This window comes from Phyllostomus hastatus, unplaced genomic scaffold, assembly GCF_019186645.2.
Source record: "Phyllostomus hastatus isolate PE091 unplaced genomic scaffold, TTU_PhHast_1.1 phas_scaffold_216, whole genome shotgun sequence".
NCBI lineage: Eukaryota > Metazoa > Chordata > Mammalia > Chiroptera > Phyllostomidae > Phyllostomus > Phyllostomus hastatus.
Window position 1 is genome coordinate 5,669,252 of NW_025334018.1, and position 14,842 is coordinate 5,684,093.

Here is a 14,842-nt window from a genome sequence, read left to right on the forward strand (position 1 = left end):
TTGAAAGCAGATATTTCGTGCACCCACATTCATAGCAGCATTATTCCCAGTAACCAGAATGTGGAAGCAATTCAAGTGTTCACTGATGGGTGAATGGGTAAACAAAATGTGGCATACAACTATAATGGGATGTTATTGAGCCTTAAAAAGCAAGGAAATTCTGCCCTGGCTGGCATAGCTCAGTGGATTGAGTGTGGGCTGCAAATCAAAGTGTCGCAGGTTTGATTCCCAGTCAGGGGACATGCCTGGGGTGCAGGCTATGACCCCCAGCAACTGCACATTGATGTCTCTCTCTCTCTCTTTCTCCCTCCCTTCCCTCTCTAAAAATAAATAAACAAAATCTTTAAACATTTTTTAAAAAAGCAAGGAAATTCTGACACACACTGCAACAGTAGTCAAATTCAGAGACGGAAAATGAATGTGGTTCCTGGGAATGGGAGAAGGGTGAAAATGAGAAATGATTTTTTTTATGGCCTTCCTCTGTATTTGGCCTGAGAATATAGGATTTGAAACATTTTAAGATTTAGCTGATAGTGTTCAACAATTAATACCTGTAATTGCGGAGTGTTTTTATTTGCTTAGGGAGCTTTAAATACATTAATATGGAATTATTAAAGTTTAAAAAATCTGCCAGGTTTCCTCTGAGATATACAAGGTTTTACCTACATCTCACACCACAAATTCATGCAGAATTTTTATCTGCAAGGTAAAGTTCAAGAAAAACTAAAAGGACCCCTCTATTCCAAAGTGGAAACAAAAGAATTTCCTTGTTTTGGCTTTGCCTCTACGAAAACATACAGAAAATTTAGGAGTTAAGGGAGGATGATATTTATAGTTCATTTATGTAAAACTTAAACTCCACATTTACAAAGATAGTTTGTCCATTGCAGGTATTCCACAAGGAGGATAGGGTGCTGTTCTATACCCATGGTATTTCTAACCTCTTTGAGACCCATACTGAAATTCTTTTCTGTATGAAACTTTTTTTATTGTTTATGCTGTTAAGTTGTCCAAATTCCACCCCCCCCCCTCTGGCCCCCTCCACCCAGCCCACCACCCACTTCCATAGTCAGTCCCCACACGGTTGTCCATGTCCATGGGTCCTTCACATACGTTCTTTGACTAATCCCTTCACCTTCTTTCAAAGTCCCCAACTTCCTCCACCCCTCTTATACCTGTCATAGCTGTCATTTTATTATTCCATGATTCTATGCCTCTGGTTCTATTATGCTCATTACTTTATTTTGTTCATTAGTTTCCTCTTGTAAGTGAGATTGTATGGCATTTGTCTTTCATCAACTGGCTTGTTTCACTTAGCGTAATCATCTCCAGTTCCATCCATGCTGTCGCAAAAGGTAGGTGCTCCTTCTTTTTTTTTCTGCTGCATATTTTTCCATTGTGTAAATGTACCACAGTTTTTTAATCCACTGAGCTACTGATAGGCACTTAGGCTGTTTCAAAATATTGGCTATTGTAAGTAGCACTGCTATGAATTCTTTTGAATTGGTGTTTTGGGATTCTTAGAGTATATCCCCAGCAGTGGAAATGCTGGGTCAAAAGGCAGTTCCATTTTAATTTTTTGAGGAAATTCCATACTCTTTTCCACCATGGCTGGATACTGAGTTCCAGTCAGGAAAGATGAAAAAGTTCTGGAGATGGATGGTAGTGATGGTTATGCAACCATGTGAATCTATTTAATGCTTCTGAACTATATACTTACAAATGGTTAAAATGTTAAATTTTATTTAACCACAGTAAAAAAAAATAAAAATTTTTTCAGTAAATTAAGACTATACAAGGTCTGTCCAGAAAATGTCCAGCCAGGGAGATCAGACTGGAATGTGCATTTGTGAACAATGATGACTTCACTGTTCTAGTTAGTTGGAGCAGTAGAGGCTGTTGAGTGAGTATGTATACTGTGTGGCTGTCTCATTCAAAATGACTGAGTGAGTAGAGCAATGAATCTGCATCAAATATTGCATTAATCTTGAACATTCCTCTGTGGAAACTATTAAGATGATTCAGAAGGCCTCAGCTATGTGCAACTGGTTACTGGCAGCTTCATCACAACAATGCACCCACTCATGCATCACATGTCGTGCAGAGTTTTTGGCAAAACATCAAATCACTCAAGTGACTCAGCCCTCCTATAGCCCAGATTTTGTGCCCTGTGACTTCTGGCTTCTCCTAAAACTAAAATCACCTTTGAAAGGAAAGAGATTTCAGACTGTTGATGAGATTCAGGAAAATATGATGGGGCAGCTGATGGCAATTGGGAGAACTGTGTGAGGTCCCAGGGTACCTACTCTGAAGGGGACTGAGGCATCATTGTCCTATGTACAATGTTTTTTGTATCTTATATCTTCTGCAATAGATGTCTCTATTTTTCATATTACCTGGCTGGATATGTTCTGGTATCCAGACCTCAGATACTAAAAATAAGTCTACCTGCATTAGTGTTGGCACTTTACTCTGGAGCAGGAGGAGTAACTACATGGTAGGAATATACTGATCTCATCTTTCTACAGTGAGATGGATATTCTCTTTGCTCCTCCAGATGCAGTGTCTTCTCCTCCTTCTCCTTCTCCTCTTTCTTCTTCTTCTTTCTCCTCCTCCTCTTCCTCTCCTTTTCCTCTTTCTCTTCCTTCTAATGTTTCTTCCTTTGGTTGGCTTTGCTATTTGGGAATTTGGAACCACTTGGAAGATGGACTTCTCTGCAGGATCTTAAATATTTTTCTTTTGCCACAGGGCTTACATGGTCAGTGAGCCCCTCAACTGGAAAGAGAAGACAGGTGTTTAATTTGCTTTGTTGAATGTGGAGTTTAAATAGCTTTTATTTTTATATTAACTGAACTTCACCAAACTGGGTCCTGCTTATTACAAGAAAGAGTTCTTGGTGATTTTCTCTGTCCCTAATTTCCTGTGGAGCCAGGCCAGCATGTGGAACGGAAAAGAGGGTAAACAGAGCCAGGAATGATTCCAACCCCCTTCCTATCTCCTGCACTCCCAGGAGCATCCCACATCCAGTCAGGGAGAGAGGGAGAAAATTTTTCTTTCTTCTTTATATTCTTGGTCCCACTAAAACACACCAAGGCAGAGAGCTTGGCTACTCCTTCACCTTCAAGGGATGGCAAGGGAACTTTCCTATTTCTCAAACAAAAAAGGCCATTGATTTTGGGTTTTGCTAAGGAAGGAAGAAAAAGCCTAAGGAGAGCAGGAAAGAAGTCAGAAGGAGCCAAAGTCTCATAGAAGGGCACTGGGGTTGGTCAAGGATCCTTCTGACTCTGAAATTTCATTGCTGGCCAGACACCAAGGATCTCTGTAAAGCTAAAGAAGAGCCCAACACCCCCCTCCCCAGGATATTCAGGGCTTCATCTGAATGCTTAATACGTTTTTCTCCACACACCTGGCATGAGGCATTCCAGTTCTTACAGATTGCAGTACAAAGAGCATAATCTTATTGATACAGGGTTGTGAGATTGAATAAGCTACAACAATCAAAATTTTTTTCCACTTCATACCAAGTCTGTTTGCTCATGACCCACCAAGAAGCTGGATGATATCTGTCTATTTGCTTTGGTTAATAGCCAGGCATGAACAAGAGATCCCAAACTGGAAGACAAAGACCAAACCAGAGGGGATCATGTAAAAGAATAGCAGCACTCAGTAGTGGTTGACAGCACCCACCAGTCTGGCCACAGCAGTGAGAAGGAAGACTCCCACAGCAATGACTCCTTTAATGACGTGGATGCTGGACACCAGGCCCCATGCGGCCACTCCAGTGAGCAACAAGCCTGCCAGCTTTAGCTTTATCCATCACTGAAGTTCACAGGAAGGAGGGATGGGCCTTTGAGCTTACAGCCCCACGCTCATTCTCCCAACCCCCAAACAAACCCTTGGATCACCAGAGATCCACTTACTATGCTTCTTTGCCCTGCTCAGCCTTCCAGATGGGTTGGTCCATGGGAAAAACTTGCAGAAGATTAAAAGGTAGGAAGAGAGAAAAATCAGTATTTATTCCCCTGTCTCCCTTCTACCTCTTGTGGTCTGAGAGTGGCTACATTTCTATACCCAAGACCACAGCTTCTCTGAGGAGCCCCTCTCCCTTGCTTACAGCTCTTGCTGGCTTCCAGTAACTGCTCTGTTGCTTTGCCCAGTGAGGCCTGGCCCAGCTAATAGCTTCCTAATTGTGCTAGTCCCTAGTGTTTCACCATCTCTTTGTTGTTTCTGTTATCCCTGTTCAAACCTTTGTAATATCCTCTTTTTCCCCCAATAAAAGTTGAATTTTAAGAACACAAAGACTCAAAGAGCTGTAATAGCCTCTTTATTAAACTTTCTTTATTGACCATGCTGAGTGTGCTTGTGTTTCCTGTGGGGCCCTGACTGATACACCCAGTGCCCCAAGTCTGATTTTATAGCATTATCTATTTTTCCAGACCTATTATATGCTGGGCACCACATTAAATGCTAGTGATACAATGATACATTTAACTGATACCCTGTTCTTGTGTTCAAAGTCAAACTGGGGAAGACAAGTAAAAACACCATGATAATACAGTGATCAAAGTGCTATGATAGAGGAACAGAGTGCTGTGGAAACATCAAATAAGACCATTAAAACTAGACTTGAGTTGTGGGGATGATGGGGGATGGGAAGGCTGTAGGGATGACTTCTCGTGCGAGCTGACACTTGTGCTGCTCTATAGGACAAGTAGGAAGAGGTAGAAAGCGTGCAAAGGTCTTTCAGGGCAACAAGAAGAGATTAGGAAGATGCAGAGGCACAACACTCAGCTATCAGTTCAGGAGTGTTTGGCTGGAGAGAAGAAACAGTCGTGGTGAGAAGGGGAAGTGAGGCTGGAGAGTGGGGCAGGGACAAGGCCGTGAAGGCCCTTGAGTGCCGCAGGACTAGTGTAGATTCCACCCTGCAGGTTTGGCACAGCCAATGTCTGGTTTTAACTGTGGGAGTGACACCATTAAGATTGCCTTAGAAAACTCCTTTGTCACAGGGTGGAGAAAGGAGTGGGGGAGGTCAAACTGGGGACAGGGAGGAGTCAGAGAGCTGATTGCAAAATGGTATAGGCTGTCTTTTCTGAAGGGTAGGGTATGATAGTTGGCTGGTTAGAAGAAAAAATCCACTGATATGGGTATTCATAAAAATGATAATATTTCAAATATTTACTTAACTTAAATATGTACATTTACCAATATTACTAACTTTCTTGAATAAATCACATTCATAAAGACTTTAATTCTTTTTTTTAATTGGAGAATTTAAAGGTACTTGTGAGGCAATCTGAGTGAAAGATACTTCTAGATATTTATGAGTTTTCCTCCATTTGTTTACAGTTATCTTAGCTACAACTACAGTGACCTTCAGTGAATTTCTCTAATCAAGTCTTTAAAAAATTCAATTTGGCTTTCATCAAGACAAGAACTATCTTTCTGTAACCATGTTTTATTGGTATATAGACTACTTAATTAAATTGCAGGTTGTAAGAACAAGTACAACTAATGCAAACAGGTTTGGGAACAAACACAAATACATGCTTAGTGAACAGGTGATTCCACTGATGGGGTTATAAGAGTTCTCCCTTCGCCTTAGGCATTGGTGGTTCTGTGGCATTTTTTGATAGAGGAAATGGAGAGATGGTTAAATGGGTCTGTTAAAAAGAAAGTCTGAAATAAAGCAATGAGTGTGGAGAGGAGGGGATCAATATGCAATAAAACCCAAGAAACAGTCTTTGGATATAGTCATGTGAGAGAAAAGTCTAGGATTATTATCCCCAGGTTCCTGGTTTACACAGTTGGGTGGATGGTGGTTCAATTCACTGAAATCAGGAATGAAATAGAGGATCTGTTCTGAGAGAAAGATGTAGAGTTCAGTTTAAAACATGTTGTGTTTAAAGTGTGTTTTCCTTGTGTGTGTTTGTCCCTTATTTTTGAAGCATCCGTTTCTCATGCCTGATCCACTCTTCCCAACTCTTGGTTCTCATAGTTTGGGTAAGGGTCCACCCCAGTTCTGATAGTCATGTACACACCCAGGCCTGTGTTAAGCAGTGCACTGCATACCTCCATACTCACTGATTGGCCTGGGATGGTCACATGATTTAAGTTCATCCAAACAGAGGAAATCTCAGTACTTTGTTGGAATTCTGGGAAAAGCAATTGCTTTCGCCCCTGTCAGTGAATTCTCATCTGAGAGGTTGTGGCCCTAAAAATGCTGATAGCCATCTCAAGGTCACAGGAAGGGACCTGAGAATGGAACCAACATTAAAGAACTGAGAAAAGAATTTAGAGAAAGACACCAGCTCCTAAGGCTGTGTAAAGCTAAACCTGCCTTTACTCTTCAGTTACATGTGTCAATAAATTCCTGCTCTATTTACAACAATATAAGTTGAGTTTTTTTATCACTAACAGCAAGAAGAATCCTAGCTGTGGGACAGCCAGGTAGAGATGTTAAATTAAATAGATGAGTTGAGAATTCCAGAGAGAGATTTGGCCTGGGGATATAGAAATGTAAGTTAGTAGCATACAGATCAAAGCCATGAGTTTGGAGAAGTTTACTTAGAGAAAATGCATAGTGTATGGACAGCCAATTCATGTAAGCACCATGGAAAGGGAGGTACAGGGCATGATAGCACAAGGGAGAGATGCCTCATCCCCACTAAGGAGTTTAGCAAGTTTTCCTAGGGTATAAACCATCTAGGCTGAGATGGAAGGGTAAGTGGGAACGTACATAATGGTGAGGGTGGGTGAGGGCGGGTGAGGGCTCTGGGTAGAGAGCTCAGGCCAGGAGGTGAGAGAAGCCCAGTGTGTGGAGGGAACTAAGCAAGCTCAGCATGGCTGGAATGTAGAGGGTGGATGTGTGAGGGGAGGGGCAGAGAAGTGGGAGTCAGATGAGATGGTGCACAAAGTGGGGGTGCATTGTGCCTGACTTTACATGACCAGAATATTGGGGAACCCACTGAAGGGCTTTACGCTGGAGAGCAACCAGATCAGGGGCTTCAGGAAGGAGAAAGGACTGGAAAGGGCAAAGCCGGAGAAGTGGGGCCCATTAGGAAGCTACTCTAGTGTCTAGATGAGAGGCAGTGATGACGTGGGTCAAGGGAAGCCTGGGGATGGACTTGGATATTTGAGTGGAGAATCAGATGAACTTGGAGATTTGATTGGATGTGAGGAGAGAGGGAATAGGAGTCAGTGCTGATTTTCAAGTCTCTGGGTGGGGCACCTCGGTAGATGCAGGGGCCACTTCCTGAGACATGGAACAGTGGAGGAGGAGCAAGCAGGAGGGTAGGGAGGATAGTAGGTTTAGTTTGGGTTATGACGAACCTGAGAATGCAAGCTTCTTGATGGCAGGAATGTTCTCTGCCTTATTGATTCACCTAGGCCTGGTACACAGAATAGTGTCTTATACATCATAAATAAGTATTTGTCAATACATGAAAGACAGTTTATCATTGTATGTGGAAAATCCAGGAGGCATCTTTGAAGCTCAGGAGGTAGAACTGGGTTGAGGAGACAGGTGTGAGTGGTCATTGGCCTCTAGTGATAAATGAAGACACAGGAGTAAATGAGGTTCACAAGGAGAATATGAGGCATGAGGAGGCTTTGCATGCTGAGTGGAGGAGCATCAGCCTTAAAGGACAGTAACTGATGTGGTTCACCAGCCCTGCCTTCCTAACCATACTCTTCTGTCCCTCTGTCAGCTCTTCTTTAATGAGTCTTCTTCTGCCCGTTCTCACCAGCTGAGGGCACCTTTCCAGGCCTTATCTATCTCTGCTTCTCAAGCCAGGTCTTCTTCCCGGGCTTCAATCATAGATGCCCACTGGGCATTGCCAACTGGACCTCCTAATGGCACCTCAAATACAACACTCCCTCATTGAGCTCATCATCTCCTCCCCAAACCAGTGTTTCCTCTTGATGACTGTCTCCATCACTCACCTTGCATATAAGAGGCACTGCAGTTGTTAAATTGAATCTTGAATTAGAAGCTTGGTAATGATTAGATCTTACTTCTTATCAAAACTTGAGGGTGCCATGAAAGTAAAGGTTTCCCAGTTAGATCCTCCAGCATGGTGTCCTAAAGCCAGAGCCAGTGATTTCATGGTAGAATAGCAAATGCGCCAGTAACCTTGGGTGCCTGCTGTTTTTCCACCTCTTCCCTGGCTCAGTGTTCTTTGGGATAATACCACTTTTTAATAGGATTTTTATTTTCATATAGGATGCACCAGCAAAGGAATGATGTGGAAACTTCCACTGACTACAGATTCTTAGCTGCCCTCTGCCTTCACCCTGTGTTGCTAATGAATTAAGGAACTCATTGAAGAGGTAGCTACAATTCTACTTGAAAAATTTGGGGACTTGCTAGTCTAAGCATTAGCCTTCATTCTGTAGTTTCAAGGTGGATCCCCACTTCCCTCCAAAACCGAACAAACAAAATCAGCCTCAGAAAAAGTGGTCTGATTGATTCTACTGATTTGTGAAGGAACTGTTTCAGAGAGATTTTTACTCAGATGTTAAAAAACTCACAGACGGGTAAGGCATCAGGTTCTCTGCAAAGTGTTTTTCCAGTATTGCTTATGGATGAGTTGTTCCTTCAGACATGCTTCTTTCTCCCTTCCTCTAGTGTTTCTTCAACCCTGGGTCAGCCTATTCACCTCTTTAGGCTCATTCCCTGCAGCTTTGCCAGAGGGCTTAGAAAATTAATGTTAATATTAGTGCACAGCCAAACATATAGACCTTGACAACCCAGCCTCCTTCCTATTCTTCCCACACCCCACTCCTCAGCTCAGGACCTTCGCCCTTCTTGCTGTTCATCCTTTTGCATTTCAAAAGACCCCTCCATCTTTCTGAATGTTTGCTCCTTTAGATCTCAGCACAAATGTCATCTCAGAAGACTGCCCTGCTCCCAGCCCCCATTTAATGTGGAACAAACCACCTCGTAGTTTTTCCTTCATAGGGTTTATCATACTCTCATAGTCCTGTTTACCCATTCATTCACTGTTTTTCCGCCATTGGAAAGTAAGCTCAGTGAAGGCGGGACTTTGTCTATCTTGTTGACTCTATCCCAGAGCCTGTCAGTGCCTGTAGTAGGGGCAAACAGATACATCCCCACCAACTCCACTCCCTCCCTCGAATAAATTTACTGACTCTCCAGCGTGTTTTTAAAAATATGTTTTATTACTACCAGCAGGAGGGACATGCATGGGGTGGGGGATGCACTGTGCTCAGGGGGTGTGGTCCATGAGGAGGTGATGATGACTGGGAAGCTGGAAGGGAAGGGGGTGGTCTGGAGGCCAGCTCCATGGGCTCCTCATGTGTACTTCTGGGCACGGCTAAAGGACTCATGGCAAGCTACCGCCAGGCCGCCAATAAGATTAAGAAACTCTTGGAAATCTAGCTGCCCATCACTGTTCACGTCCAATCTCTTCATCATGCGGTCAAGGACACCAGGGTCCTTCTGGTTCTGCAAAGTTAATAATAACAATAATGAAATGATAATATTAATAGTACCTTTATATTATAATTTCTAAAATGCTTTCAAATATGCTGCCACATTTTATTCTTACAGAGTATAAGGCATAGGGTAGGGATTCTAGTATTCCCACTACTTAGACACAGAAACAGACTCAAATAGGTGAAGCGACTTGCCTAAGGGGAAGACCTGAGGTTTCCTGGCTCCTAGTCCAGGGTTCTTTATGTGACAATAAGAGGTTGTTCAATTTTATAAGAATAGTGGAACATTTTTTTAAACTTTTGCATGCAATTTCAATATACAAACTATTGGGTTGGCCAAAAAGTCTGTTACGTTTTTTTCTGTACAATGCCTAGCTGTCTTTAACTTCATTGGAAACAGTTTTGTTAGATTGTATTGTGACAGCTGTCATATCGGTGTGCACTAAAAAAAAACCACTTATCAAAATTGGTGAATTTTTGTGCAGTCATTTTAATATTGAAGATGGAAGAAAATATGTAACATTTTCAGTGTATCCTGCTTTATTATCTCAAAGAAGGTAAAAAACACAACTGAAACAAAAATATTGATTTGTGCAGTATATGGAGAAGGTGCTATGACTAATTGAATGTGTCAGAAGTGGTTTGTGAAGTTTCTTGGAACTACTGACATCTGGGCCAAATAATTCTTTGCTGTGGTGCTGTCTTATCCATTTGGAAGATGTTTAGCAGCAACTCTGGCCTCTACCCAGTAGAAGCCAAAAGTGGGGGAGAGAGCTGACATACTCAACAATATCCAAATCAATAAAGTTATCGGTGCAAATGAAAACTATGTTTTTTATTTTACAGAAAAAACAAATGGACTTTTTGGCCAGCCCCAATACACAAAGGTAGAGTGACTTGAAATAAAAACAGGATGCAGGCCCTATCTATCAGCCTAATCCTCCACTTATCCAAGCCGCCTGTGCATATGCACATTTACAGACACCGGTTATATATGGCTACTCAAATTAATTAATTTGGAAAGTCAACAGGTACATGTGGCCAGTGGCTACCATATCGGGTAGTGCAGATACAGAACATTTTCTCTATCATTGCGCAAGTTTCTACTGGACAGGACTGCTCTAGAGGCTTTGGGGTGGAGGGACAAAATTAGAAAACTCTGTTAGGCCATTTACCATTTCACAAGTTCTTTTCCCTAAATGGTAGGGAAGTTATCCCTAAGCCACGTAATTTGATAACTTTGATTTTTTCTTATTCAAAGAACAGGAGGAGAAAAGATCCTTTACTAGTTGTTCAGAGCTCCCTCTTGAGGCCTGGGAGCTCAGCCTAGGCTGGCACTTGGACCCCTGGTCTGGAGTGCATGAAAAGGCGGCAAGAGTGTAGGGGTGGGGGTCAGATGTTAGCGCTTCATTCCTAGCTATTCTACCAGTCTTGTTTCATACTCTGGGTAGTTTGGGGCTGGGTGGAGGGCGGTGAGGGCTGGGAGCAGTACCTTTGTGAAGGCAGCCAGTTCTGTGTTCATGAAGGTTAGGAACTCAGTCTTGGAAAGTGTAGAGCTGTTCCTGTCCTTTCCAGCATACCTCTGGAAAACAGCAATCAGAGACTCGATGCAGCGCTCCGTCTCCGTAGGGCTGGACATTTTTGCCTTTGGAGAAAAAGAATTCAGGGCTCAGACAAGGGCAACATGCCAAGGCATGAATGTTAGAGGACACTCCAGAGAATCTCGTTTCTTCATTTGGGTCAAAGCAGTTTCCTAAATGAGTGGATCATTTTTTATGGGGCTTAAGGGCCTAAGATATGCACAAAAAGTCACATTTGGTGAGCCTCCCTCCCACATCCCGTCGCATTTATTCCAAGGGAAACACCGAGTAGGCATGGAGCATGTGGCTACGTTTGATGAGAGTAAGGGTGACAGGGCCCGCTGATATTTTTAGAACGCGTGGGAAATATGTACAACTATACGTCTGCAAACCCATGTGCATACCAACCACTGTCTACAGATGTAAAATTTTCCTGTTTTCCAAGAGTATATAGAGCCTATTGTGATGAATGAAATGGCAGTTGTTTTAAAAGAAACACTGAATTCCTGGGACTCATGAATTTTCTAGAAGAAAACTAAAAGCACCACTATTATTGTGTATGGGGTGGGAGATCTGAGAATTTTTTCGATGTTCAAAACCAGCTTTCATATTTGAATACTAGCAAACATGTATTTTACACATGAGGAAATGGAAGCATGAGAAGGGAATGGACAGAGCCACCCCTGGAGCCCCAGCCTCCAGGTCCCTTTCTGCAGTCCTCCTTCTACTTCTAGGTGCCACGGATTCCCACAGGAATGGCCAGTGGAACCTCTCTGGTCAGTTCAAACCAGGAAGGTCGAAATGCAGGCTCGCAGGTTGCTGCTCACACAACTCCTGTGGCTTATACAGAGCTGAACCACGGCTGCGGCTGCACCAGCAGGAGCAGGAGGTTCAAATCCTGTGCTGGACTCCACTTTCTCTTCAACAAAAATCTTTAAGTGAATTCTGTCCTGCTGAGTGTGCTGTTCATTCTAGTGGGTACCTCGAGCCCCAGAAGTGAGGAACTGCTGTTCTCCCCCTGGTGGATAAGAGCAGCAACTGCAGACTTCCTGGAAAACTTGCCTTGCCACACCCTTCCTCTGAGGCTTTCTCCCCAGGCCATTAACAACGGTCTACGTTTGGATGGTCGGTTTGCAATTTAGCACTTAGCTCGTCATTTGTTTTTGAGGTGTAACCAGTACTTCTTGGAGCCCAGAGATGGAGGCTTTCAGGACCCACAATTAAAACGATAAGGATTGATGTAAGCCCTGAGGCTGCCCCGCAGCGAGTCTCCTTCCTTCACTCCTTTCTGTAGGTTTTTCACCTCTCAGTTTCTCTAGGTGCTTTACCAGCCTAGTCAGGTCCCTGCTACCCAATGCATCTTGGGGAATCTATAAAGCTCTTCTGAAGGTGGGTCCTAAAGAACTCTTTCAGAGGTGGATTCTTTCAACAGTCACATGGTTGGAACTTTTTCTTAAAGAGAGAAAACTGCTGATAGGTTCAAAGTTTGGGGGAGAAACAGAATAGCATAGCTTAGAAACCATGTGTTTAGACAGCTGCTTTCCTTATCAGGACTAAAATCTCAGTCTTACTAAAGTGTCAGATGACAGGAACAAGAATGGCTCCGAGGGAGTAGCGGGTAGAGCAGAAGGTTCCAGACTGGGGATCAAGGTTTTGTGACTTTTTTTTTTTAACCCACAGAAGCTTCCTCTGCCTCTTTTCCTTGAAGAATTCAGATTGCTTTGCTTTTCTAATTTCAAAGTGGCCTTCCACTTTACTTTTTTCTCCTTAACATCTCTGCATTTCTCCCCAGAGGTAATTTTCCAGAGGAAAAGAAAGAAACACAATGATCAAATTACTGAAATGGAATTGCAAAATTTGTAGAGCTGAGGGGTCTCTGGAGACAGTTCCCAAGGAGGGAGGCCCAGAGGGAGGGAGACCCAGAGACAGGAAAGCTTGTCCAGGGTGGGGCAGTGGCTGAAGGTGAGGAGAACCTGTCACCTGCCTGGAGGCCAGCGTTCCCTTCATCCTCAGAATTGTTTTTGGTGAGAACCATGACAACAAGAAGAAACTGTATGATAAGTGGGTACTATGAAAAAATTTAAAAATGTACACTAAATGTACACATTCAACATTTGAGAAAAGAAAAAGGAACACAGAAAAGAAGTAATGCTTGGAAAAGACTCAGGTATTGCAGTTCTCACTAACCAATATCCCCTCTCCCTTCCAAGGACCCGCGGTGGCATCCACCTTCCTCCTCTCCAGGGCAATCATGCCAGGTTCACCACCTGCTGGTGCTGGCCCTGCCTTTCCAAGTTTCCCCGTGACAATGACTCTCCCGTTTTGCATGGAAAGAAGAGGAAAAGAAGAGGTGGGGATACAGACTGACACACCAGCGCAGGGGTTGGCAAATGTGTTTTGTAAAGGGCCACATGGTAAATATTTGAGGCCAGTATGATCCATAAAGACTTGTCACTCTGCTTTCGTAGTGGGCCAGCAACCAGACAACTCATAAATGAATGGGTATGGCCGTGAGCCAATAAAACTTGGTGTGGATGCTGAAATTTGATTTTCATATAATTTTTGCGTGTCACAAGGTATTATTCTTCCTTTGATTTTCTTTCAACCAAATTTAAAAATGCAAAATCCATTGGTAGCTTAAGTAGGGAACAGAAACCCCATTTGGTCCCTGGGTGGAAGTTTGCTGACTCCCTTCACCAAACAGGGCGTAGATTTGGGAGGTGGCTTAATCGAAAAGTTAGAGACTTCAAGGTGGGGAGGGCAGGAGCTAAGAGGAGAAAAAAGAGAGTGCCTGAAAAGGCTGTAGGTGAAAAGGAAAAGAAAAGGAAAGGAAAGAAAAGGAAGGGAAGGGACGACTGGCTGGGCTGGGCCGGGCTCCTCCCACATTCTTGGCTGCAGTGCGAGGTTCCGCTCCTCGGATCGCCGCGCCTTTTGTCTCGGTCTCGGCCGTTCGCCCGACTTACTGAAACTGTGCTTCTCCCGGGGCTCAGACCACAGCTCTGAAATGTGCCCTTTCCGGTCCACAGGAACAGCTGGTGCCGTTCACAGAACCCACCCCGGTCCGTAACTTGTAACTTGTCTCCCGGCTGCGGAATCCCAGCGGCGCGCGGCTCCAGCGCAGGCAGGACCCCGCCCCGCCCCGCCGCGCCCAGCGGCCCGGCGGCCTCCCTGCCGGGCTCCCCGGGCACTTCCGCGCCCCCAGCCCGAGCCCGTCTCCGCCGAAAACAGAGAGCCCCCCGAGGCCACGCCTGGGCTGTTATTCCAGGTGGAACGTTAGGGCTTTTCCCTTCTGTCCTCTCCTCTAAATTCCCTCCCACGACTGATGTTTCCTGCCACGTCCACACAGAAGTCAAAGATAGAGCCTGGTGGAAAGTATGCTGTGGCCTTTTCGTCTGGTTTCAGAGGAAGACCTACAAAGACAGGCTTACCATGTCGGAGCAGAGCGAGGCGCGGAGGCTGTGAGCGGTGAGCGGCGCAGCGAGCTCTGGGCGGCGGCGGGCCGCGGGCGGGGGCTCCTGGCCTGTCCCCGCCCGTCCCCCTGGGTCCCCGCCTTCGCGGCTCCCTCCTGACTCACTCCTCCCGCCCCCTCCTCCGCCCGCGCAGATCCGGACTTGCCAGCCCGACACACACACAGCCTCCCTTAAAACTCGCAGGAAAACCACCTGAGCCTTAAACAATGTCTCTTTCCTGGACCTGTGAACCTTGAAGATTTTTTACTTTTTTTGAATTAAAAGTTTTACCTAGCCGTCTTCGGGAAGCCTGGCCACATCGTGAGTGGGTCTTTTTCTTGTACGAGCTCTTGCAGG

The 14,842-nt window shown here is 44.4% G+C and overlaps 1 protein-coding gene and 1 pseudogene across 1 annotated transcript; both read right to left on the reverse strand.

Moving 5' to 3' along the window:
* Positions 1 to 3,266: 3,266 nt before the first annotated feature.
* Positions 3,267 to 6,075, reverse strand: LOC123804589 (annotated as a pseudogene).
* Positions 6,076 to 9,159: 3,084 nt separating this feature from the next.
* On the reverse strand, positions 9,160 to 14,610 carry S100A11 (S100 calcium binding protein A11). Its single transcript, XM_045816992.1, has 3 exons — positions 14,465 to 14,610; positions 10,949 to 11,101; positions 9,160 to 9,466 (listed from the first exon to the last, which is right to left on the reverse strand). The coding sequence occupies exons 1-3, from the start codon at positions 14,465 to 14,467 to the stop codon at positions 9,314 to 9,316; spliced, it is 309 nt and encodes a 102-aa protein (XP_045672948.1). The 5' UTR covers positions 14,468 to 14,610; the 3' UTR covers positions 9,160 to 9,313.
* Positions 14,611 to 14,842: the final 232 nt, after the last annotated feature.

Excerpts from the sequence above, each read along its gene's own strand:
- S100A11 (XM_045816992.1), bottom strand. Across the intron at positions 9,467-10,948 it reads AACTGGCTGCCTTCACAAAG|AACCAGAAGGACCCTGGTGT; the intron begins GTACTGCTCCCA and ends TTAACTTTGCAG.